Source organism: Aythya ferina, assembly GCF_964211825.1.
Source record: "Aythya ferina genome assembly, chromosome: 9".
NCBI classification, from domain to species: domain Eukaryota; kingdom Metazoa; phylum Chordata; class Aves; order Anseriformes; family Anatidae; genus Aythya; species Aythya ferina.
In genome coordinates, this window is record NC_140305.1 from 27,794,327 (window position 1) to 27,819,686 (window position 25,360).

Below are 25,360 nucleotides of genomic sequence, written 5' to 3' on the forward strand. Positions count from 1 at the left end.
CCTGTCCAAACTTACCTAGAGAGTTGCACTGTAGTGACTTTATTGCATACTAATATAACTATTCCTTATATAAAGTTTTTTGGTGCAAGTTTAGCACCTATATCAAATAGCAATAATTTCTCAGGCATAACTTTTTAGACAGATAAACAAGAGTATTTCTGCAAAAGAACATGGGGTTTATGTGACATTGCTAAGGGATTTGTTTTCTGGGACAAGGCTGATACTTTGCTAATTTGGAACAGAGACAGAGGAACAAATGTATACTGCAGACAGAACTGACGTATCCTGAGCGGTGGTTGGATAATCTGTGTGTCTCACCCAGGGTATCTAAACCCAGCTGCTGTTTGCTCTGCAAAGACAGAAATCATTTTGTGGCCTGACCATAGAGAACAGCAGCCGTATTGACATAACCAGCAATGCACTGCACCTCCAACCAATTGATCTCAGAGGAGCTACATAACTGGAAAGAATCAGGGGCAAAGAGTGCCAAGCGGATTTGGCCCTTACTGGGATAAATTCAGGTACTGGGAAAAAAAATCAGTGGATTTTGCTGGCAGGCAGGGTGTTGGTCGTGGGTAATACTGTGGAGTAGGAGGCTGGGAGGACAGTAAGAAGCCACGCGCCTTCTTCAGGACCATCTGAAAACTGCGTGACCGCACAGGTCCTAAATGCTGCCTTAGTGCAAGAGGTGATGGATGAGCAACTGCCTTTGGATGAGAGGGTTTGTGTTTAACTTCATCTAAGGCTGACTACATAAAAATACAATCATCTGGCAACCATAATTTATTAAACTGCCACTGCAAAGTCTTGCAGCTCGAGAGCAGAGTGGAGAGCTCGGCAATCGTGAGCGCAGTGCGTCTTCACCTTTTCCAAGGCGACAGAGCCACGCCTTCAGCCAGGCTTGTGGCTGCCGCCAACCCCAGGTAGCAGAGCACGAGGAGACGAGGTACCGGGGACCGGCTCTGCACCAGGAGCTGCTCCGCGCCGGGTCGGGCCGGGCCGGGCACCCGCGGCGGCGCCCCCCGGCAGGCGGCGGGGTGGGCTGGGATGGGCTGGGCCGAGCCGGGCCGGGCTGGCCCCTCCTGGTACGGCACGGCTCGGCCCCGGTATCGGCCCCGGTATCGGCCCGGGCGGGCAGGGCCGCGGGCGGTGCCGGGGCGCGGGGCGGAGCGGAGCGGGGCCGGTCGCTCCCGCAGCCCGGCGGCTCCGCGCGCGGGGCTTTGAAATTGGTTAATTTTGTTTGGAATAATTACTGGCAAGAAAGGAGCTGACGTGTTCCTTCCCGAGGACAAATTGCTAGCAGATTTACGAGCGCTCCGCACAGCCGGAGTCGCGGTGTAGCGGCGGCCAAGTGCCCCAGGCTCCCCGTGGCCCCGCCGTACCTGCAGGCAGCAGCTCGCGGGGCGGTCTCGCCAAACGAAGGAGGCGCGGGGCCGAAACGACAAATATTTCATTTCAGTATGCAGACCTAAAACCAGGGGAACCCCAAAAGCGGCGGCTCTGTTCCGTGGGGTGTTTTTTCTTTAAGTTGCAGACTTTTGCTCGTAGCTTAGAACCGAGCGACTCCGCACAGATGGCTCCATAAACGCTTGTGTTTTGTTTCCTTGTAGGAATCCGTTGGCTCCCTGTCGCTGTGAGGGATGGCGTTGTAGTGTCTTCCTGCAGGATGACAGCAATGCACAGACGCAGACCCTGGTGGCTGGAGGTCCTCCTCGGTGCCTGCCTGGCCGCCCTCCCCGGCAGCACCGCCTGTCCCAGGCTCTGCGCCTGCTACGTCCCCACCGAGGTGCACTGCACTTTCCGCTACTTCACAGCCGTCCCACCACGCATCCCTCCAAACGTGGAGCGCATCAACCTGGGGTACGTTTAATGCCAAGATTTCAAATATTCTGACCACTTACCTTGCAACACTTTGCATATAATTATGAAGAGTTTTCAGATTTAGGGCTAAAAATTAATCAAGGCAAGGAATAAATCTTAGACGGATGTTTTGCATTAATCAGAAGTGGTTGCAATGAGAGCTAGCAAAGTCTAAGACTTCCAACAGTGGGTGGAATTTTGGGGGATGCAAGAACATTAAAAAGCTTTGAACTTAAATGAATTATTTTATATTACCTGAATATCTTGCATTTTTTAGTATGGAACTCTGAAAGAGCTTGAAATTGAGCTAATTCTTACTGGAAAAAGATAGCTCAGAGCTCAGGCAGGGGGCTGGAAATGCAGTATGTGTGTTAAAATCTTCAGAGACTTCTGATGTGACTTCAGAATGTCACATAATCTTATTTGCTATGTTTTTATCCATCCAGTTTATGGAAGTATTGCCTGTCTGTATATTTCAGCCTCCAAAATGGTTCTGTATTTTAAGGGGTCAAAAGAAACCAGGAGTAGATTTTACCCAGGTACAATTGGCCTGTTAATGCAGTTTCCTGCAAGTATCCTGTCATACAATCAAATGAGAAAACCAATCAGCAATGTTTGACTGACCCTGGTATCACTTTTGATACACATAACCTTTGAATTGTCCGTATGTGTATGCAAAAAGTACAAAAGAACTTTACTTGGAAGTCTTCCCCCTCCTCTGCTGCTAGGCAATATAACGTGATCTCAGCTCCTGACTCCTGTCTGCCTTTTCCCTCCTTTGAGTTTGTCAAAGTTTTCCCAAAGTGCTGTATGTGAAGACTAAGTACCAATTCCTCCAGACTATGGGTCACCTGAGGCGTGGGACATATATTTGAAATACGTTAATTGCTGCTATGGACAGGCCTTCTGTCTGGCTGAGAAATTAACCTCACTCACTTGTTACCATTGGAGGTAGGAGGTGTGGCTGCAGCGTGAGAAGATTCCTCTCATCGGGTCATGTAAGCATGGCAATAGTCATGATGTCAAAGGCATCACGAGCAGGTGCTCTGTATTTGGAAGGCTTGCACAACACCAGTTCCAGGACACTGGAGCATCAACTCTCTGAGTACTCACACTGGCTAGGTTTAGATGTGACCTATGGTCTAACCTCCTCTAACGGTAGAGCTCTCATTTAAAGAGCTCTCAGTGTTTCACTTTTGGCTTCCTGTTTAAGTTCAGCCTCGATTATCCAGGCTGTGTGTATGCTCCTTGAGATCAGGGGAGGCAGAGGCTATGTCTACATGAACAGGTAGTGTGCACCGTTGAAGACCTGTGGAGTGGAAATGGAACTCAAGATGTACAACTGAGAAGAGCAGACAGCACGGTCCAGCCACCTCTCCTGACAGGAGGACAAAGGCAGGGCTGTGAGACACTCGGCAGACCCCACCTGCACCATGGTCGGGGCTCAGCCGTCGTTCCTCAGGTGCTGGCAGAGGAAGGGCACGGCCCAGGCCCCTTAGTTGTATGCAGGTCTCTGACCCCAAAGAAAGCTGTTGTGCATCGTCTTCTCTGTGGTACGGCAGTGTTGGGAAAGCCCTCAATTAAAAGAGGCATCAATGTATTGCAAAATTCTACCATTACATGAAAACTCTTTTACACTGAAGCCCAAAACCGTCATTTCTGTCTGCATATTTTTGCAGTTATTTACACTACCCACTTTGAATACAATCTTAAGGAAGCCGCAATGGACAAGTTACCAATTTTTGTGCTAATGTGAAGGTATGATTTAAAATTTAATCTTTGCCATCAGAAGTGCTCCCTACCTTTATACATATCCAAAGTGTTGTTCTTTTGTTTTTGTTTCATTTGTTTTAAAATTTGTGAAGTTTAGCTGTCTGACTAAACCCAGGTCTGGGATGAAATGTTTATTACAGTTACAACAGCTTGCTTAAACTGACTGAAACAGATTTTGCTGGCCTGGAGAAACTGGAGTTACTGATGCTGCACAGCAATGAGATCAATGCAATACCGGACAAGGCATTCACTGATTTGCATTCATTACAGGTAAGAAATAAATGTTGGGGATGACCTAATCTCACTTTTCATTATGGCCTTTAAACAATCTGACAGAAATAACTAATCTGTGGAAGCTGACCAGCGGTCTCTTGCCTCTTACTTTTCTGTTTCTAATTGTACCCATATGAAAGATAAGGGCCTGCAATACCCAGTATTCTATTGGGAAATGTATTTCATTCCCAGGTGGACGTTCAGTTATAGTATAAAAAGTGTAATGAAGATGTTGGTAGACATCTGTCAACAGTATCTTAATTGGCAACCACAACTGAGACGTTCAAATGATAAAGATTATAGAGCTCCAAGTACTGTATTGTGGTAGTAAACTTGTTTTTAGTTAATTTGTCACAGTTATTGTCATAGTTAATTATTGGGTTTTTGTGTTTTGTTTTTTTTTTGCTTTTTTTTTCGTTTTGCTTTTTTTTTTTTTTTTTGATGATAGTTTTCCATTTAGATATCCCTTTCCTTTCAGTACAATGTAGTCCTGTCCCTTTCTATCTTTCATAAAAAAAAGGCTCCTACTGAATTGAAACTTAATATATTACATATAAATATTTTAATGTTTTAAAAAGAACTACAGTTCCTTGGTTATATAATTATATATGTATGTAGATTTTAAAAATGTATTATTTGATGCCTGTTTTGTTCTTTAACTGAAATATAGTTTTAATGGAGTTATATTTGGCAAATAAACTTGCACATTATTTGGATTTTGTAGTTTTTTTCTTCACTAATTTTCAAAATACAGAATTCCTTACTGTAACAGAATAATTCTAACAGTAAAAGTAATAATGAAAAGGGTGTCTTAGGTACCATATTTAATACCTGAGCAATACGCCAGATTTGTTCATCTCATAGTTACTGAATTTGAACCTGTCAGCAACAAAATGGCACCTCAGAGTTTAGGTTTGGCAAGTACACATCTCACATGACACAAATCCTGAAACTAGGAACAACCTGGTAGTTCTATTGTGCTTTAATTGGGACTTTTTGTGTGAGTAATTAAGTACTGATTTATTTTGCTTTTAATCTCTACGTTTTGTGAATGTGACTGCAGAAATAGCCCTGATGGATGGTTGGAACAAGAAAGTATCCTTGTAGTCCTTTGCAGCTAAAATTGCATTTAAAAATAACTTCTCCCACTGTTTTTTTTTTTTTTTTTTTTTTTTTTTTTTTTTTTTTTTCCCAGTCACTTGCAGTATTGACCCATTGAAGTATTTTCACTTCACAGAGTAACCATCAATGAAAATTTGTTAGGAGTTTATAGCAAGTTATATAGGAGGAGTTTTACAGCAATATAATATGGGTTAATAATATACACTTGTCACTTTTTCATCAACAGGTATTAAAAATGAGTTATAACAAGGTCAGTGTACTTCAGCAAGATGTTTTTTATGGTCTGAAGAGCTTGGTACGGTTGCATATGGACCACAATAAAATTGAAATTGTAAATCCAAACGTTTTCTACGGACTAACATCTCTAAGGTTGGTCCATTTGGAAGGAAACTTAATTAAGCAGCTTCATCCAGATACTTTTGTCACCTTGAACTATGTACAAATATTTAAAATATCCTCCATAAAGCACATATATTTGTCTGAAAATGCGTTGACTTCACTACCGCAAGAAATGTTTTCCTACATGTCTGAGCTAGAGAGTATTTACCTCCACGGAAACCCATGGTCCTGTGATTGCAGTCTACAGTGGTTTGCAGAATGGTCGAAACAGAGGCCAGGTGAGCTGAAGACTTTGTCTGTGTTTTTTAACCCCATTATGAATTTTCTTTCTAATACAATTGTACTTTATTTAAATATTCTTCCAAGGAAGACTGGAAATGCAACTACATCTGATTAATTTTTATTTGTTTCATGTTAATTACTGTCTTGTTCATACCATCTACATACTGATCTTTTAAAAGTGTGTTGGATGTGTTATCAGCTGTACCACACCACATGAAAATCACTGCAAATTCAAAACTAAAGTACCAGATGTGAAGCATAAGAAGCTACAGGAAACTTGTCACTCCTTCATAGCCTGCCACTAACTGATTATGTATAGTAGACCATTATAGCACTCTGACATGAGCCTGATATTTTCTTTTGCACTTTTATAATTTCTTATTTTTTCCCCTCTACTTAAAATGTTATTTTCTATCTTTTTTCCTTTTTTTTTTTTTTTTTTACTCCTAAAATAGTGCCATGCATCTGCAGGAAATATATATATATATATATATATATGTATATATTCTTCTAAGCTCTTCTCTCTATTATTTCCAGGAGTGATGGTTAACAGGATTTTTGTAGGTATATGTAATCAGGATAAACAGATTAATGCCCTCCAGTTTCCTGAATTAAATGAATCTAGTGGCCCTAATCTGTTCCCAGGTACAGCTTTCCATAACAAAATGTTTTCCTTGGCCACTCTGAAGCTTCCGTGTGCTAGGAAAATCCACAGGGAATAAGGAAGATAAATTTTACCTAACTCACAGGAATGAAGGACACATTGTACGTGATTCTTCAAAAAAAGAAATGAGAAACAGGACTTGAGGGCTTTTTGTTTCTGCCCTGAGAAGCTGCAGGTGGTAGCCTAGTGTTACCCCGAACTGCTCGAGCCTCAGCAGGAGGCAGTGGCCGCGTGCCCCAGCAGAGCGCTCCCAACACTGCTGCCACTGAACGGCCCCTTACTTGGCAGCAGGAACAGTCACCAGGCAGCTTCACTAGGGAAAACTCACAGGCTAGTGGCTACTGTAGGATGAACTTTTTGTATTTGTATTGTACTCAAGAGAACAACTTGTTGGTAACTATGTGTGTCTTAATGCTAAAAATTGTATCACAAAAGCTTACTGGGTTTTTCTTCCCTTCAGATGTCATAAAGTGCAAAAAAGACAGAAGTTCTGGTGCTCAGCAATGCCCAGTTTGTGCTAGCCCCCAGAATTATAAAGGAAGAAACTTCGTCACTGTTCCTTCTGCATCTTTAACCTGCACTAAGCCAGTCATACATCACTCCCTGAAATTCAGAAACCTCACAGTGCCAGACGATGGGGATTTCAGTTCTGTGTCTACCAAGGACTTCATGGCTCCTATAGGATCCATGGTTTTGAACATGACCGACCAAGCAGGAAGTCGTGGCAACTTGGTTTGTAACATCCAGAAACCTAAAGAAACATCTCCACTCTCATTTGACAAAGATGGCAACAACACAATACTGAAAACATCATTCACAGCATTTCTTGTGTGCGATATTGCTTATGAGCATATCCAGCAGCTATGGAGCATACTGGCCCTGTACAGTAATTTCCCCCTAAAACTAGAAAGAAATGCCCTAGCAACTAAAATACCTTTTACTGCTTACCACTATAAACAAATCTACTCTGAAAAAGATGAACTTTACACCAATGTAGAGGCAGAACTGAGAGCCGAACCACCTTGGTTAATGCAAAGCAAAGTAGCACTACAGTTAGACAGGACAGCAACCACACTTAACACGTTGCACATCCAGTACTTCACTGATGCCCAGATTATTTTGCCCAGTCCTGATCAAAAAAAAGTGAGAAATAACTGGACGATCATCTCCAGGGACAATAAAACACAAACACAGCACACTGTTTTAGTTGGGGGGACCGTAGAACTAGATTGCCAAGCAATCGGAGATCCAGCTCCTGCAATAGAGTGGATATTAGCTGATGGGAGCAAAGTGAGAGCCCCTTATATCAGTGAGGATGGCAGAATTATAGTAGTTAAAACTGGAACATTTACGTTACGAACAGCTGACACCTTTGACACTGGGCTTTATCACTGCATAGGCACAAATTACAACGACGCAGATATTCTCACATTTAGAATTACTGTGGTTGATCCTTATGTGGAACACAGCAGTGTAAATGGAGCCCACCTTTCCACATCTGTTGGCAGCACACTCTACCTTCCCTGTACATCTGCTGCTGTTCCAGATGCTGCTATTAGTTGGGTGTTACCCGAGCGTGTGATTCTTCATCATTCTGTCAGAAACAAACACATTTTTGACAATGGTACCTTGAGAATACAAGGGGTAACAGAGCAAGACAGTGGCTATTTCAGATGTGTTGCAGCCAATCAGTACGGTGTTGATCATTTGGTTCTCCAAGTGCTAGTTAGAAAGGACAAAAACACTCCACAGAAAATACATGTAGCTGTGGGAGAATGGGAAGAGAGTGATGGCTCTGGAAACGCAATGCTGGCCTCTGCTAGAAGGCATACAAATCCTTCAGCTACTCTGGCTCCCTTGATAGCTAATGAGGAATCTGCTGCCTCAGCATCCAGAAACCAGGTCACACAGAGTGCCTATAAAAGGCACAGTTATGGGAAACCATCCTACCGTCACTACACGGACAAAATGGGCAGGAGGTTTAGGGGGCAGAGGAGACAGTTTGTTTCCTCAGCCAGGAGGGTTGATCCGCAGCGCTGGGCAGCCTTTCTGGAAAAAACAAAGAGGAACTCGACTCTTGTAGAAAACCAAGAAGTTGAAATAAAACCAGCTATTCAAGGTCGTCAGCTCTCAAAAGCACCTGTGGAAGAGGAGGAAACATCTGGTGATCTCTCATCTCCAGAACAAGAATTCATGATACCAGTAACAGAGAGTGCCACTGTGTCTTCTCTGGGGAAAGCAAGACAAAGTGTGGTAACTGCAGGGCCCAGCATGACCACGAGTAACAGTCCTGCTGGGACAGCCTCCCTCCTGGCTGCAGAGGCTGTAGCTCCGCTACCCTCTCCTTCTTCACAGTCTGTCTCATTTGACAGCAGAAGGCCACAAACATATCTAAACCCTACAATTACAAACTCAAACTCATGGGAAAGACCTGCTTTAAGTCAAATATCAGCAAATGCTATAAAACAATCAACTCAGCAAAGACTGGTATCTCCTGGAGAAAGTCCTAGCCAGCAATTAAATCCTGTGTCTTCAACACCCATGGCAGATGTTACAGACACCAGTAAACCTGTAACTTCTGAAAATACGGTGGGCAAGCTACATGTTTTTACAGAGTCTACTAATAAGATTTCCACCAAAACATATCATCAGATATCTGCAGCAACAGTCAGTGAACCAAATACTGAAACTGGGCACGTTTACCTTCATAGCACCCAGAAACCAGTAATTACTAAGCTGCCACTGGGCTCAAACACCATTACTCATCAGAAAATTCAAATTATTCAGGATGTTACAACTCATGCACCTCAGCAGCAATATGGAAGAAGGAGAAAAATTTCTGGTAGGAGAAAAATTGTCAGGCCAGGGCGTATTCCAAATATGAAAGAGCACAGGTACCATTTTGGGAAGCAAGACTCTGTCAGAGGAAATACAGCTCCAGGTGTCCTCTTGTCTTCAAAATATACATCAGATTTACCTACCTTAAATAATTTAAGCAGCTCCATCAACCTAGTTAGCCCAGAAGCACCTCTGCCCTCCCCCTCCACCATGAATATGTCATTAGAGTACCCAGCAGGAGCTGTTCAAAACACAGCACTCCCCACAGCAGAGAACAGTGAACATGCTGCAAGGCAAAGAACTACTTCTGCGGTGAAGCCTTTCTTTACAAAAAGCACCCAGAATACCCCCCAACAGAAATCAGAGACCAGTGCACCATTTCAGACAAGTACTTACAGAGTCCAGCCTTTTAGCACCAGACCACCAACAGCAACCTACACAGCTCGTGTTGCTGCGGAAATTACACACACAGTAAGCACTAAGATATCTCCTACTCTTGAATCAGTCTCACCCAACACTAAGTCTAGAGCCTCATCAAAAAATTCCCAAGGAGGAAAAATTACTGGGGAACATCTCTTTGGAAATGACACTCAGAAGGAAGTACTGAAAAGGTTACCAGAACACCAGACAGATGTGTTTCCATCAACAGAGGTATCAGTCTTGCTTCCTAAAACTACAGCAGCATTACCTACATCCAAAATTTCTCCTTTGCCCTTTACACCCATTTCAGTGGGTGGGGATCACAGTAGTGGTTTCCTGTCTTCAAATGAGTCCGTTCATTATGACAATGGTAAGTCAGGAGAACATCTTCCCACTGCAGAGCTGCATTCTCACTCTAGTCCTGCAGCTAGCACAACTGAAGTACGGGATGTAGCAAGTTTGAAGCCAGCAGTTATACGTATTGTTACTCCTCAAACTGACACCAAAAGCACCAAAAGTAAAACATTCAGAGTGGGAAGAAAGAGAGGTCAGAGGAGGAAAAGGCCCCCTAAAACATCTACTTCACGAAGCTTGACCACGGGCCATAGCACTACAGCAGTTCCTCCTGGGAATACAGCCATACCTGCCGTGACAACAGTCAAATCAGCAGCTACACCTGCAAGTCTTACACCTGCAAAACCTCTCCCTGAGAGTTCAAGGGCAGTCTTAGTGACAGAAATGCCAGTGCCATGGAGCCTTGCTACATCAGATACAGCTCAGCACATGCCTACAGCAGCTAAGCAGACATCAGCAACCCCAAGCACACGGATGAATATCCAGTCTGTTACGTTACCACCCAGTGGGCTTATTCCTCAGACCGCCACCACAACAACCCAAACCACACCACTGCTTTCAAAGCCATTCAGTGCCACAAGCACACAACCCACTCCAGTTGGTGCTGGATCAAAACCCGCACAGCAAATCAAAGCCACCACAACGGCAGGTGAGATGGAGAAGAAAGTTACCCGAGAAAACCACGTTGCACAGCCCACGTTCCCAGGAAGAAGTGAGCCAAGTGCCAGAGCTCCTGCAGCCACAGGCACCGCTGCCCCCAGTGCTCAGCATCCCGCCCCGCTGCCAGCCCCAGCAGCAGCCAGGCCACCCACACCTACGGCAGAAGCCTCCTCACCTCCAAGCTGGGGGATTGGATTCAGGCAGAAGCCACCTACTGAAGGCACAGAGAGAGGCAAAATATTAGCTGTCAGCACCCTGACTGTTCCAGAGTCATCCCAGACTGCTACTCCGTGTGGTTCTCCATGGGGTAGGGACAAGAACAATCCTGCCAAAGGCAGGTCTGACAAGAGACAAGATCAAGAAACTACCACCAGCAGCCCTATATCCTTCCACCCTTTAAGCAGAAATCATTTTGCAAAGCCCAGAATAATTGGAGGAAAATTAGCTGCTTTTACCGTGCTAGCTAATTCAGATGCTTTTATTCCTTGTGAAGCCGTTGGTAACCCCCAGCCAACAATACAGTGGACCAAGATATCATCAGGTAAGCTTCACAGACCTCTCTGAAATTTACCTCCTGCTCTTATCTTGTAACTTGGCAGATGGTTTGTAGGTCAGAGTTAAATATTGCTTCATCTAGGAGCACTGTGAAGTATCAGTGATAATACGAACTTGGAAATAGTCAGAAAAATGATACATTGTTTAATACCAATTATGAAAAGAGTTGCTTATGTGAATTTTAAACATACATGTATAACCTATATTTAATGATAGTTCTGTACTTATTACCTGTTATTTCAGAATGATGAGACAAATGAAAAGAAAAAACTGTCTACGGTAACAAATCATCAAATCACGTTACCACTATGGCAAAATATTTTTGAACATGCAAAGCCAAGTTACATCCATGCTAAAATATTTTTGGATGTGCAAAGCCTCATCCAAGCCTTGTCTCTACTGAGGAACTAGCTTTTGCTTTTACTTTAAAGCTTTTCTACTTTAAAAATCAGTAATTTCTATTTTATATGCAAATTATTATTTCTATTTCTTACCACTATCGTCTTGGTTATTTGGGCAAAGCAGACCAGGATAAGGAAAGCGTACTCAGGTGTGGAGTACAAAAGCAGCAGACCAGGGAGGGCCTGATGTGCTGTGCTGTTTCCCCCCACTTCTGCAGGGCCCCCTGCTGTGGAGAGCCCGGACGGCGGCAGATGGACGGTGTTTGCCAACGGCACGCTCTCCATCGCGCGGGCAGGCCTGCAGGACCGCGGGCAGTACCTGTGCTCGGCGGGCAGCCCGCTCGGCACGGCGCGGCTCCTGGTCACGCTGTCGGTGGTGGCCTACCCGCCCCGCATCGCCGGCAGCAGGCCGCGGCTCCTCACCGCACACTCCGGGAAGACCGTGGCAATGAAGTGCCAAGCTGAGGGCAGGCCTCCTCCCACGGTCTCGTGGGTCCTGGCCAACAAAACGTACATCTCCAGCTCTTCTAAGGAAAATAAAAGAGTTCACGTGCAACCAGACGGCACTCTAATCATTGAGGAAGTCACTGTTTATGACAGGGGCCTCTACACATGCGTGGCCAAAAATCCAGCAGGCACTGACATGCTGATTGTAAAGCTGCAGGTCATTGCGGCACCTCCTGTTATTTTGGAGGAAAAGCGACAACAAATTGCAGGAACGATGGGGGAAAGCCTGAAATTCCCTTGCACCGTGGAAGGGAATCCTCATCCCAGTGTCCACTGGGTTCTCTTTGATGGAACAGTGGTGAAACCTCTGCAGTTCATAAACGCCAAGCTGTTCCTGTTCCCCAACGGCACCCTCCACCTCAGCAACCTCGCCCCTTCCGACAGCGGGAACTACGAGTGCATAGCTACAAGCTCGACTGGCTCGGAGAGGAGGGTGGTAAGCCTGCTGGTGGAACAGAGAGATACACTTCCCAAAATAGCTGCTGCCTCTCAAGAGATGACGCGATTGAATTTCGGGGATAAATTGCTTCTGAACTGCACAGCGACCGGGGAGCCAAAGCCCAGGATAATCTGGAGGTTACCTTCCAAGGCAGTTGTAGACCAGTGGCACAGGTAGGAGTCCTTTTGTTGCCCATCTCTTTGAAAAATTCAAACACTGTTTTCTCCAATGCTTATGTAAGGGGCTGTTATGTCACTGAAACAATACATTGTGAACTAAATTCACTCTCAAACTTCCAATGCTCAGTATTTACCTTCACTATTTTGTTCTGTAATTCTTTTCCTCTTTCCCCATAACAGAATGGGAAGTCGAATCCATGTGTATCCCAATGGATCCTTGGTTATCGACGCAGTTACTGAAAAGGATGCAGGTGACTATTTGTGTGTTGCAAGAAACAAAATTGGAGATGATCTGATACTGATGAAAGTCAGCATCACAATGAAACCTGCCAAGATTGACCAGAAACAGTATTTCAAGAAACTGGTACCATATGGAAAAGATTTCAAAGTGGACTGCAAGGCCTCTGGGTCACCTGCACCAGAAATATCCTGGAGTTTGCCAGATGGGACAGTGATCAATAACGTGATGCTGGCCGATGACAGCGGACACAGGTCTCGCAGATACGTCCTCTTTGACAATGGAACTCTGTATCTCAACAAAGTCGGCATAACAGAAGAGGGAGATTATACCTGCTATGCCCAAAACACGCTGGGAAGAGATGAAATGAAAATACACATCACTGTCGTAACGGCAGCTGCTCAGATAAAGCACAGTTATAAGACATACATAAAAGTGAAAGCTGGAGATACGGCATTATTGGACTGTGAAGTTGTTGGAGAACCCAAGCCAAAAATATTCTGGTTGCTACCTTCCAGTGATATGATCTCCTCCTCAACAGACAGATACTTCCTGCATGCTAATGGTTCCCTGTCAGTGAGTCAAGTCAAACTGCTGGATGCTGGGGAGTATATGTGTGTTGCCCGTAATGCTGGAGGGGATGATACAAAATTATTTAAAGTGGATGTTGAGGCTAAACCACCTACCATAAATGGTTTATACACCAATAAAACAATTATTAAAGTGACAGCAGTGAGGCATTCGAAGAAACAAATCGACTGCAGGGCAGAAGGGACACCTCCCCCTCAGATTATGTGGATTATGCCTGACAACATTTTCCTAACAGCTCCATATTATGGGAGTAGGATTGTAGTATACAAAAATGGAACACTTGAAATTCGGAACCTAAGACCTTCTGACACAGCAGATTTTATCTGTGTGGCGCGTAATGACTGGGGAGAGAGCATGTTGGTGGTGCGGCTGGAGGTATTGGAAATGCTAAGGCGACCAATGTTTAAAAATCCATTCAATGAAAAAATAATAGCAAAACCTGGAAAAGCTACCACACTGAATTGTTCTGTGGATGGAAACCCTCCACCTGAAATAAGCTGGATGTTACCTAATGGCACATGGTTTTCCAAGGGGATCAAGACTTCCCAGTTTCTTACAGGAAGCAATGGCACTCTTACCATCTACAATCCTAACAGAGACAAAGCAGGAAAGTATCGCTGTGCAGCTAAGAATAAAGTTGGCTACATTGAAAGGCTGATCATCTTGGAGATCGGCCAGAAGCCCAGTATTCTGGTGCACCCCAAGGGGCCAGTGAAGGGCATCAGTGGGGAATCGTTATCACTCCACTGCCTGTCTGACGGGAGTCCCAAACCAAACACAGCGTGGACCCTGCCAGGTGGCTATGTGCTGGATCGACCTCAGATCAATAGGAAATACATTCTGCTGGAAAATGGCACTCTAGTTATACGAGAAGCTTCCATTCACGACAGAGGGAATTATGTGTGTAAGGCCCATAATAACGCTGGAGAGTCATCTATAACTGTTCCTGTCATTATTGTAGCCTATCCCCCCAGGATTACAAACAGACCACCACAGACTGTACATACGATGCCTGGTGCAGCAGTTCAACTCACCTGCATGGCACTGGGAATACCAAAACCAGAAATTATGTGGGAATTACCTGACCACTCGATACTCTCTACAGGTAACCAAGGCCAAGCATCCAGGAGCAAACTGCTTCATCCCCCAGGGACACTGGTCATCCAGGATCCCCGGCCGTCAGATTCTGGCATGTACAAGTGCATGGCAAAGAACCATCTTGGCAGTGACTTCACAATAACGTACATTCATGTCATTTGAAATAAGAAAAACAGAATGAATAGCAAAGCCTACAGATGGACTGAGTTTATTCTTGGAATAAGTTTAATCAAAGGCAGCCAAAGGCATGTAAGTGCCTAAATACATTTACAGTATTCACTCTGCAATGACCATGCAAAAAAGGGAGAAAGGGCTTGGGGGAAATTAGATCTAGCGTCACTATCTACCATTGATTCTTTCATGATTAAATGAACTTAAAAATAATAAGGCACTTTTGCTCTGCCAACAAACTTGGAATATTCAATAAAATTATTTTCTAGAAATGTACCTAGAGACATTCAGAAAAGGATAGACTTTTTAAATAGTTTAATGTTGTCCACCTTCTATGATGATCATGAGCATGGATCACATAAAACAAGAGTATCTGAGAACCAAAGAGCAGATTTAATTGTGATACAAATTACCTTATTATGTTTGATTATTCAGTATGTTTTTTTGTTTGTTTGTTTTTTTTGTTTGTTTTTGTTTTTTTTTTAATAAATATTCAACGGTGAAACATGTAGTGAATTATTTTTAATACACCTTTGTTTCATAGTCTTTTTGTAGAATTTTGGGAAGATACTTACAGAACAATTTTGTTCTAATTTTTAAAAAGAGAATAAGCTCTGCTTAACACTGTTTAAAAAATAATAATACAGACTGGATATAGTAACAGTCCAGGTTGGTACAATTTTCCAGTTGTCACAAAATCGCTTTTAAAGATTTCTCACTAGAAAAAAATACATCAGTCTGCATGTAAATTTAGAATTTTGCTTTCTCAATTCAGCAGGTAGGTATAAAGCTCTGAGTTTCTTACTCATTTTCTTCCTGAGATTAATGCCAGGATAGAAGGGTAGATTTGCAAATTCGGGATGTACATGTATCATAGAAGAGATCATGGAAAAGTCTGTGTTGCCACTTGCAGTCCCAGCTGCTCTAGCAGCCTGCTGCACCCTGCATTGCATCCTCAGTGGGGAGGAGCAGGGACTGCACAGCTGAAGCCACGGCTGTTTGGCAAGAGCACTGTCCATATCCATCGCAGGAAGTCTGCTGGATATACAAAGGGTTCAGTGCAACCATCCCTGCCTCGTGAGTTCTGTCTCTTTACATATTTAAAATAATATATAAAAAAAAAAAAAAAGAAGAATTGTAACATGTCTTTTCCAGCCTATAATATCTACCACTTCTAAGAAGAGTCTGCAGTGGAACTCCTCAAAGATAATGCAGTAACAGCAGCTGAACCTCCTGCATTAACATCTCAGCAGCAGCTGATTAACCCATAAGATACTCAGGGGTGAGAAAGTATTCTAGTGCCAAGAGCTAAATGCAGATTCTACCTCATTTAATCACATTATAATCAGCTTGGGGATTTATTTTTAAGACTATAACCTCAGCTGGGATTACTTTTGTGCTGGCTCAATCATCTCCTGACATAAGTCGCATGCATGCAGTTCACTGTGTGCTTGTTCCTTCCTTCTGTAGTGTTGACAGAGTACCCACAAACTGTCTGGATTACATGAATCTCACTATGCAATATCTGTAATAGCTACTTCTGCTATGAAGAACAGTAAACTCTGACACAAGGGATAAGTAAACCTCTGTTAAAAAAAATAAAAGAAGTTTATGCAAGTAAAACTTCCCTGACTATTCCAAAAGACAATCAAAACATACGAAATTTAAGTATTAATTAAATCTTCCTGGATGGGATCATATAAGGCAAGTATAACAGTCTACAGCTTGAATGATTCCTATTGTTGTAAAGCATATAGAAATAACCTTGTAATATGGGATATCTGTGACACAAATTCCTGAGATTTTGGTGCTGGGGGTGTTCCCTCACTCACCATTGCCCGTCCTTCTGCAGCTCTCTGCGGTGTGTGCCATGCATCTGTCCCCCACCCTGCAGGACACCCGACTACACCACCACCTGTAAACTCCATGTATGGCAGATTAAGCATACTGAGTTAATACAGAACAGCAAAAAAGCATTCCTATGTGTATTTTTAATGCCCTGCTTGTTCCATATTCAAAATGAAAGCATTTAAAATATCAAGTAGACTGACTCCTAAATTACATAAAATAGTAATAAATTTATTCTTTTGTTTTAAACTCAAAATTATGACATATTTGAACAGGTTTAAATAATGGTTTGATTTGTAATTTACTTGTAGTTTTGTACTCGGCTGATGATAAATAATGCATTACACCACTGAAACTCACTTAGCAATCAAGCATCAAACCCAGAATTTTAAATAGTTAACATACAAAGTAAGTAGTAGTAGACATATATAACAGGAATAACTCATATAGGGCGACTTCAGTATACACACGTGTCAGCTACAGAAACACTGAAACAGCAAGAAAGACTCTGGTGGCTTTTCCACCCTCTCCTTGTGAACCCTCGTATGAGATATTCTTACTGAACCCATCGAGATACAGAGTTGTCTCTCGTCAGGCTTTACCAGGACTCGGAGACTGCCCTAGATGAGCAGAGTAAAACCTATTCCGACTGCTCAGTCCTTGTTACTATGTTTTGTACTCTTTCAACTGATCACCAATGAACTTTATATTGAAAGGACCAAATATGAAAATACACTGCTACTTCTAGTAGGTTTATTAACATTACATTGTGGCTTTTAATATAAATTTTAAGAGGTTCTAATACAAGCAATAAACCCACTTCAGCACCTTCTTACCACAATGAGAGCAAGAGAGAATTATTACTTTAAACAAAGAACTTTATAAAGTGCATATGAAAATTACAGTCAAATGAATACAATTTAAATTAACACTTGTTCTACCATTAAACAAAGATGTGAATATTTTAATGAACAAATCAACTTCTATGCCAAAATTGGAAGTGCCTTTCAATTCAGTAGTTTGGTCCAGTGCAGTTCTTAAAAAATAACAAACAAAAAAAAAGAATAACAAGAAAGTGTTTCCCACAAATAAATAAATCCAGCATTCTTTGTCCTCTTTAAAAGTAACAGGACCTAAAAAGCACCAAATTCATAAAATCTGCAATAACATTCTTCAAGTAGGCCCACACATCCCTACATTTAAATCTAATTAAATGCAAAGGAAATCAAAACCCAAAAAAAACTTGTTACATATTCACATCAACTGCAGCACAAAAAAATAATTATTGAAATAAGAGAAGAAAACGAAAGTTTGCTTTCTAGCAATAACTAGTGCATTGAAATTTGAATGTTCTGTTCTTCAGTGCAAACGTAACACTACGTCTCCTTTCCATCTTTTTCATTTAGAAGTGTGAAGGATGCCCATATTGATTCACTCCTTGTTGTGGCTGGTTACCTGGTTGACAAAGTAAAGGGAAGTGTTTGTGCCTCACGACTGTACTCTACAAAAATACAGAAAAACACCTATATTTCACATAGCAATAGCAAGTAATAGTCAACACATTCCCTTATATACCTGTCTAATGCACGCATGTTTTGCTAATTTCCTCAGGGACTTTGCCAGCAGTATGGCTATGGAAGTGAGGGGACAAAACGGGCAGCAGATCGTGAATGGGCCACCAGTCCTGCAGGTGCCTCCAGAGACCAACAGAAGTGCAGGGGATGTGCAAGCACCAGAATTGTGCTACTGCATTGCAGCTGGGGTCTGTAACCTGCTGTTAAATTACTTACACGCATGCATGGCAGGACTAAAACAGGCAGACTGTCTCCAGAAAAGTAATTCCATACCCCAGTACAGACACACACACGTGTATGCACACAGACTCTACTTACTAGAGAGCTGCTTCTGGAGTTGCCTGACCAGTGCCGCCGTCTGTTGCTGCTGCTGTGTCTGTTGTAAGCCTTGACGTGGAAACTGCTGAAGTAAACAGAAAGATGGAAGAAAGGAGCATAGCGTAAGTGGCATGCCAAGTAACAGCAAAAAGTGTTCAACTTGTGCCTTAACACATGTTACAGAAGTGCAGCCGTGAACAGTCATGGTGCTGGTGGACACAGCTCTGTGCGTCCCCAGCATGAGGATGTCTGGGGGTCAGCCCCCCACCTTCTCCAGCAGGGCTGTGATAGGCATCAAACACAGCACTGAGTGAGCAGAAAACCCTCCTTGGCAGCTGTCCCAGTGCCCTCCTGAAAGCTGCGCTGCCGAGCTCCTGGCAGGGCTGGCACAGGAGCACCACTGCTGGCACTGCAGGTCACTGGGACACCATGACCCATCCCATCCACCTCCAGGCTGACACCACCAGGAGAAGATCCCAGCATTTCTTCAAAACTACTTTCTTCTCTGGGTCTTTCAAAAAATTCCTGCCTTGCTCTTCTGCCAGCACTCCCAGAACTGCGTGGCGATGAGGCTGAGCAGCGGCAGAGAAGTGCTGGGGAGGTGGCAGCGAACAGGAGGCAGCCCCAAAGCTGCTGCTGCCCAGGAAGAGCAATTGCTTCACAGGAGGCAGTAACACAGATGCTCATGTCCTGATCTTACAGCAGCTGCTCCAGCCTGGCCTTGTAGTGGGGAGCTATTTCAGTCACCTAACCCAGGAGGAGACACGAGCATGCGAGCTGCTGACAGCGCAGGTAGAGGACAACAGAAGAAAGGCAGACCTGCCTTCGATGTAGATCCTGACCAAATTTTAACGGCACAGTAAGGACACATTGAGCACACTTAAAACTTACAAAATGTTTGTTGTCTTCATTCCCTGAAATTTTACACTTTTCCAGTGATGTTGTAGGTATCACGTGTCCCATCTCTGTTACAAAAAGCTCATCTTTTCCAGCTCTGGAGAGGCCAGTATTCATCCCACAAGTCACTTCAAGCAGCTTTACTGTCTGCTTTGTTCAAAGCTAAGGCAAATCAAAACTGCTAACCAAAATTAACAGCCTTGTGGGCATTTTTAAACACTTGCAAGTATTTGAAGTGTAATACTCAAAAGAAACTTAAGCTTCCAAAAAAACGTTTCTCCCAGGGCAGTGGCACTTCAGATAACAGGAGCGATAAGCACAAGGCAGAGGTTGTTTGGTCCGCTGCAGGGCTGTAGCTGCGTGCTTGATTCTTGGCTCCAGAGGAATGGGGACTGCTCAGTGCCCGCCCAGCTGGGCACGCTCATCCATGGAGCAAACCGGTCATCGCTCTGACCCTGACCTGAAACCCACAGGGATCAAGGCAAAGCCCTCACAGCGTGTGCCACTAAGCACAGTGGAATTAGACACAAAAAGCATCCAAATAAATCTGCTGTTAATGAAGTAAATCATGACTTCGATCGCTTCAAAAGCACCCTTGGTGTAAATGCACTGACTTTCACCAATTTGCACACTATCTGTATCTACATCAAAGCAGAATTTAATCTCTAATTGGTCTATCTGACAGCCTGCATTATTCCCTAGCTAGACAACAGTCTATTTTTCATGTAAGCCTAGGTAGGAAAAGAAGCACCACTTTGTTTTTAACACCTCTACCTGTCGTTCAGGAGAAAATCATTCTGTTTTACTGACTTTTACTGATCAGACAGACAGATGTCACAGTACTGAGTTATGATGGACAGATCTGGCACAGACCATCTGAAGCAAAGGTACGGTTAGGATGGATACCTCTGGTGCAAAAGCTTTGCATACACAAGAGGCATTTATTCCCTCTGAAAACCCACGTGTCACCTCTAGGAAAGAGATATCTGTGTAACAGCTACCTTCAGGCTCTCCAAGGGCAGAAAGCCAAAGACATGGCCCTCACACTTCCCTACTCCAGGGAGGAAAATCGTGATGAATGAGACGCTGCTATGCTAGTGCTGAAAACAAACCTGCACCATTTATTGTATTACTTATCTTCAGGGCCTCTAAGCTCTTCTCTCGGTCCATTCCTACGTCCTGTAACTTTCCTTCTCATTGGATGTGGTGAAAGGACACTGCTTCTAATTAAGTACTGTGTTTTGTTTGTTTTTAAATACAGCATCTATAGATTCTGCATAATAACATACCCAACCAAGTTGAAAATCTGATGTACTGAATAAAAATATTCGATACTCTTGTCCATCACATGCCCTACAGAATACACCCGTGCTTTGTTTCAGTGAAACTTCCTGGTTACTGAAGGGACTTTTCAGTGTTTTAGTAAGACTTCAGCTTCTTTTCCCTTTCTGAAACCAAATCCTTTACTTAAAATACATTGTGTAATCTTCTGGCGAACAGTCCTTAGTAAATGCTGAGGTCAGTCAAAAGCATTAACTGTACCAGGGCTTCTTAGGGACGTGAAACCAGCAAAAAGCATCCTGCTGTGCTAAGTGTTGGAAAAGCCAACCAGCAGCCAGGCAGGTGCTCTGTCTCCACGACAGACAGCCTTTCACATGCAGTTTGTTCAAGATAAAAATGCTATTAGGAAAAACTCAAAAACGGATGTGAATAATCCTTCAATAGCTGTCAGATAAACATCCTTCATTTATCCTTACTGCTGCACTTACATGCTGCCTTCCAGTTTCTCCGTAAGATTGTACTGATTAATGCTTGTAAACTCAGCAGTTAGCAATTCCAATTTTTCCATTTTCCTAGAACAACCTTTTTCTAATAATCTTCAACTACCTTAAATGTGTCTGAAAAAAATGACAAAGTACAGAAAACACAGACAACAGCACTGCAAATTCAGTGTAAGCATCCATAAAGGTTATTTGGTAACAATAGTGATTTAGTAAAATCATACAAAAAAACTATGAAAGGCTCCGATTCAGCCTAAAGGAATGTCTTACAAATAATTTTGTTTGTACAACTGCCTTCATGCAGCTCTCTTATGTGACTAATCATTTAATTTAAAAGGACCTTCGAACAATATAACCTTTTATTTTTCTCCCCCAAAAAATGTTAGCATTACAACCTAAATATCAAAGGCCTGAAGTCACCGACAGCCATTGTGAACTGAATTAAGGCAGGGGCAGGAGCCTGGTGGCAGTGGAGCAGCCGCGATCCGCAGCCAACACCAGAGGGAGTGCAGATGCTCACACAAACACAGCACAAGCCTGGCAACACAGGAAAATGCTGACAACCAGCACCGTATGTTTCACAGTGAATGTTTTTCTTAGCGTTACAGCAAAAATTTCTCCCACAAATAGCCTCACATGTACACGTTATCCTGTGTTCACCTTAAAAGCCTACCATACAAAGACATAAAAATCCACCCATTTACAGGCATCAGCAGCAACTGTATATTTCTCATCAAGTTATTAGCTAGCAAGGGCTATTCATTATTACTTTTTTTTTTTCTTTTTTTTTTTTTTAACTAGGATAACGCTTGTAAAAACACATAGCACAGCAATTAGAAACAGAAAAAAAAATCCTGCAGAAGTAAGATGTTAATTTACCTTATCTTGCTGCTGTGGGACAACTAAGTCCTTACACTTCCAGAGGAAAAGATCCCTGACTTTTCAGTGAGTCTTACAGTACTTGGTTCTGTACCAGATTTTAAAAATAATCATTTATTTATGCCTTAATAGTAGGGGTGAGGATGATTTCACAACCTCTCATTTTTTTCCCTCTTTGAACTCGCACACAGACCTAAGGCAGCTAGTCTCATCAGTCTCGTTTTACTGGTGATGGAAAAGAGATGTACCGAATTAGAAAAGCACCAGTACTCATTTCGTAACTGCATCCCCAAGCACTTCTCTAAAGAACTGCTATGGGTAGTTAGTTTATTGCTTGGGATCTTAACCATTAGCTCTCGTTCAATATTGTTAGCATAATTTCAGAAAGATGTGTTGAAATGAAGCGTTTGAACCGCTCCCCCTTCCCAACACACACAAACCCTTTTTTCAGCAGAACACCTTGTCATAGCTGGCCCAGCTGTGGTAACGGTTGTGACTGCACGGCTGCGTGAAGCACAGCAGTGCATGGGGCAGCTGCGCACCGTGGCCCTGGAAGGAGCACCTCTGAAAAGCAACCACACAGCGATGCTGCAGGGGCTGAGCAGGGTGCACGAGCCCCCTGCCCAGGGCCTGTGCTGAAAGCTGCCCGGGACAGGCAAGGTGCAGGTCCCAGCTGCCTGTCCCACTGCCCCTCTCAGAAGCCACAAAGCCCACCCTGTGCTACGCCTGCCCCCAGCCTCACGTTTGCTTACCAAGGGCTGCTGCGGCTGCACGGGCTGGAGACCAAGCGTCTGTGGCTGCTGCTGGCCCTGCTGCTGCCCCTGCTGCAACTGGAAGAAGGAGGGTGTTGAAACGAGGGTGCTGCTGCTTGCATGCTGCCTCAGGGAACGACCACGAGCCCAGCCAGATGGCTTTCTGTGACTGCTTTACAGGCTGGGATCTGGCCTTGCTTACAGCACTAGTCACTGGAGGCCCCATGTGGGAGATGAACCTCACAGCGCTCCAGTTCTGTTCATCTTCTGCCACACCAAGGCTCACGAGGCCATTTTTAATATACAAAATATATAAATAGCTGGTATATTTTGTTTATTATGTCAAAAAAATCTAGACAAAATGCCTTATCATTTGACAAGAGCTGGTACAGATAGCTATTGCATTAAAATGAGAATATGAAAATAATTCCAACCATCAAAGGGCCACGGGAAGAATTTTTAATATAATTTACTTCCCCTGGAAAAAGCCTTACATACTTAGCTGATAAACCAATGCTTACCTCCAAACTAAAAATATATCATCAAATCAGAATAAAGATAATAGAACAAACAGGTCTATTTAATTTAATTATCAATTTAATTTCAGTATATAAGGCCCAAGAGGGTAGATAGAGCATAACCACTGCTTTTGTCCCAGTTCATTCAGCTAGACTATTCTCAAATTTACCTTTTCCAAAAGCGTTCTACTATCCTGAAAAACTGATGTACTGATTTTCACACGTATGCCTAGAGCTCTCTTTTGGAAGTCCCAGACATAAGCAATAAATTATTGTACTCAAGTGAAACCAGTTGGGATTAACAGCAGCCAGCTCCTCAATTTTAGACTTGAGTGTACAAGTGAGCCAGTAACTCCATCCCCTGCTACAGTGATGTTTACATTCCCTGCAATGAAGCAACCCTTGCCTTTGGTGCAGTTGGGTCTCTCACCTGGAAGAGTCTCTGCTGTCGAATCTGCTGCTGCCTCTGTCGCATTTGCTCCTGAGGCAGCTGTGCCGAGTTCAGGTTTGGATGAGGACCTGTGGTTGATGCACTGTCCAGTCCCCCTCCTATCAATGAATTTGGCTGCAAAGGCTGATGGCTCAATCTGGTTGAAAAATAATAACATAAAAGAAGGAATTGTACTCCATTGGTAAACAGCAAAAAATTAGTATAGGAGTACTCAACTACAAGGTACAACATCAGACTTCTACAGATTTAGATGTTAAGTTTTACAGAAAGAATATTTTCCCAAATATAAATGCTATGAAATATATCCCATAAGAGAAGCCATACCATCCTATTGCCTGGCAACTGATATAGGTAATAATTTGACTTCTGCTTTTCTATGTTTCAAGCAAGACTTCCATATAAGCACTAAAATGTTCTGGCCAAAACATCTCTTAGTTGCAGTTCCATGAACTTAAAACTGATTATTAGGCTTCTTAATTTCTAAAATACTGAAAAAAAAAAAAAAAAAAAAAAAAAAGAAAAAAAAATCAAGAAATGCTATCTTAGAACATTATAGTAAAAAAATAAATAAATAAATAAAATCTCCAATTCAAGACTTTCACTGGAAACTCTAGTTTTCCACTCAGGATACTCTTTAACAATCCTGCTTACAGATGTTGTTCCTGCTTCATTTGCTATCTGTTTCATTACATTTCTTTACCACTGTATTTTTCCTGTTTCTTATAGGCTATGACTCAGATTTATTTTCAAACTCAAGTCAATTTAGTGTATTCAGGCTGAACTGAAATTCATTTGTCTATTGCTAGTTAAACTACCAAATTGGTCTTGTGTTTTCTTGACTACAGAACCTGAAATATTTATTAATGTTTGATACTGCACACTTATTTGCATAATACGGATACAGCTTATAGAATAGGGAGAGGGGAGCAGGAAATAGGACCCAACAGTCACCTTTAAATGAAATTTTATGCTCTACAAACACACAGGATATAATTGGGCTACAACCTGTGCCAAGACCAACTAGGGGGAAACGAGAGAAAGGCAAATTTATTACTAGTTAGACCCAGCATTAGCTTCATTTTGATTAACTTTAAGCAAAACTTTAGACCTCTAAATCCAAGTTGCCATTAAAATCTTGCAATGTCACCAGCTACGAGAACAGCAGGACCTCACCGCTGAGTGCCTGTCAAAGGCTGGATGTATGCAGCAGCCTGCTGCTGGATGTATCCACTCGGCTGCTGCTGCATCTGCCTCAGCCTCTCCATCAGCGCGGGGCCGGAGTGAGCCGCTGTGTACGCCCGGGGGTTGTAGCTGGGGGAGAGCACCACGCCGCCGGGCTGCTGCTGCTGCAAAGGCATCTGTGTGCTGTACATTGTGTATCCATGAGGCATGCTCTGCGTGGGAAACAGACAAAAGAGAGACTTCACTGTGTAACTTAACCCTATTTAAATTAGCTTCGCTATAAAAGAAAGAGATGGCCTTTATCAAAGAACTAAAACCCAGCAACTAGAAGCCATCAGTACGAGGCAGGGTTCCCCATGCTGGTAGTGCTTCTGCTTGCAGCTTCAGGCAGCTACA

The 25,360-nt window shown here is 43.1% G+C and overlaps 2 protein-coding genes across 17 annotated transcripts in view; one reads left to right on the forward strand and one right to left on the reverse strand.

Moving 5' to 3' along the window:
- The window catches only part of MED12L (mediator complex subunit 12L), a 180,192-nt gene that overhangs the window by 29,929 nt on the left and 124,903 nt on the right, over positions 1 to 25,360 (reverse strand). For 8 of the 14 annotated variants that reach the window (XM_084529391.1, XM_084529395.1, XM_084529388.1 and 5 more), the window contains 5 exons: positions 24,956 to 25,176; positions 23,762 to 23,918; positions 22,814 to 22,891; positions 18,505 to 18,589; positions 16,823 to 18,067 (listed from right to left, as the gene is read on the reverse strand). In XM_084529391.1, coding sequence (XP_084385517.1) covers positions 18,015 to 18,067; positions 18,505 to 18,589; positions 22,814 to 22,891; positions 23,762 to 23,918; positions 24,956 to 25,176 — 594 coding nt within the window. In that variant the 3' untranslated portion in view covers positions 16,823 to 18,014. Of the gene's footprint in view, positions 1 to 16,822; positions 18,114 to 18,504; positions 18,590 to 22,813; positions 22,892 to 23,761; positions 23,919 to 24,955; positions 25,177 to 25,360 lie in introns of those variants that run through there. The other 6 variants (XM_084529397.1, XM_084529399.1, XM_084529389.1 and 3 more) reach the window with 3 other exon arrangements.
- Positions 1,305 to 15,263, forward strand: IGSF10 (immunoglobulin superfamily member 10). Of its 3 annotated transcripts, none has more exons than XM_084530067.1 (7): positions 1,305 to 1,458; positions 1,611 to 1,860; positions 3,774 to 3,903; positions 5,255 to 5,645; positions 6,774 to 11,126; positions 11,760 to 12,660; positions 12,847 to 15,263. In XM_084530067.1, exons 2-7 carry the CDS (start codon positions 1,667 to 1,669, stop codon positions 14,753 to 14,755), a joined length of 7,878 nt encoding a protein of 2,625 aa, XP_084386193.1. In that variant the 5' UTR covers positions 1,305 to 1,458; positions 1,611 to 1,666; the 3' UTR covers positions 14,756 to 15,263. The 3 variants fall into 3 exon arrangements, with proteins under 3 accessions (XP_084386193.1, XP_084386194.1, XP_084386195.1); XM_084530068.1 differs by lacking the exon at positions 1,305 to 1,458 and adding an exon at positions 3,540 to 3,618 and having other exon boundaries at positions 1,732 to 1,860; positions 3,726 to 3,903; XM_084530069.1 differs by lacking the exon at positions 1,305 to 1,458 and adding an exon at positions 3,540 to 3,618 and having other exon boundaries at positions 1,732 to 1,860; positions 3,731 to 3,903.

What these genes read in the sequence shown, in the direction of transcription:
- IGSF10 (XM_084530067.1), top strand. Translation starts at nt 1,667, where the DNA reads ATGACAGCAATGCACAGACGCAGACCCTGGTGGCTGGAGGTCCTCCTC. An exon ending in ATGGTCGAAACAGAGGCCAG is followed by an intron (nt 5,646 to 6,773) that starts GTGAGCTGAAGA and finishes TCTTCCCTTCAG; the next exon opens with ATGTCATAAAGTGCAAAAAA. An exon ending in GTGGACCAAGATATCATCAG is followed by an intron (nt 11,127 to 11,759) that starts GTAAGCTTCACA and finishes CCACTTCTGCAG; the next exon opens with GGCCCCCTGCTGTGGAGAGC.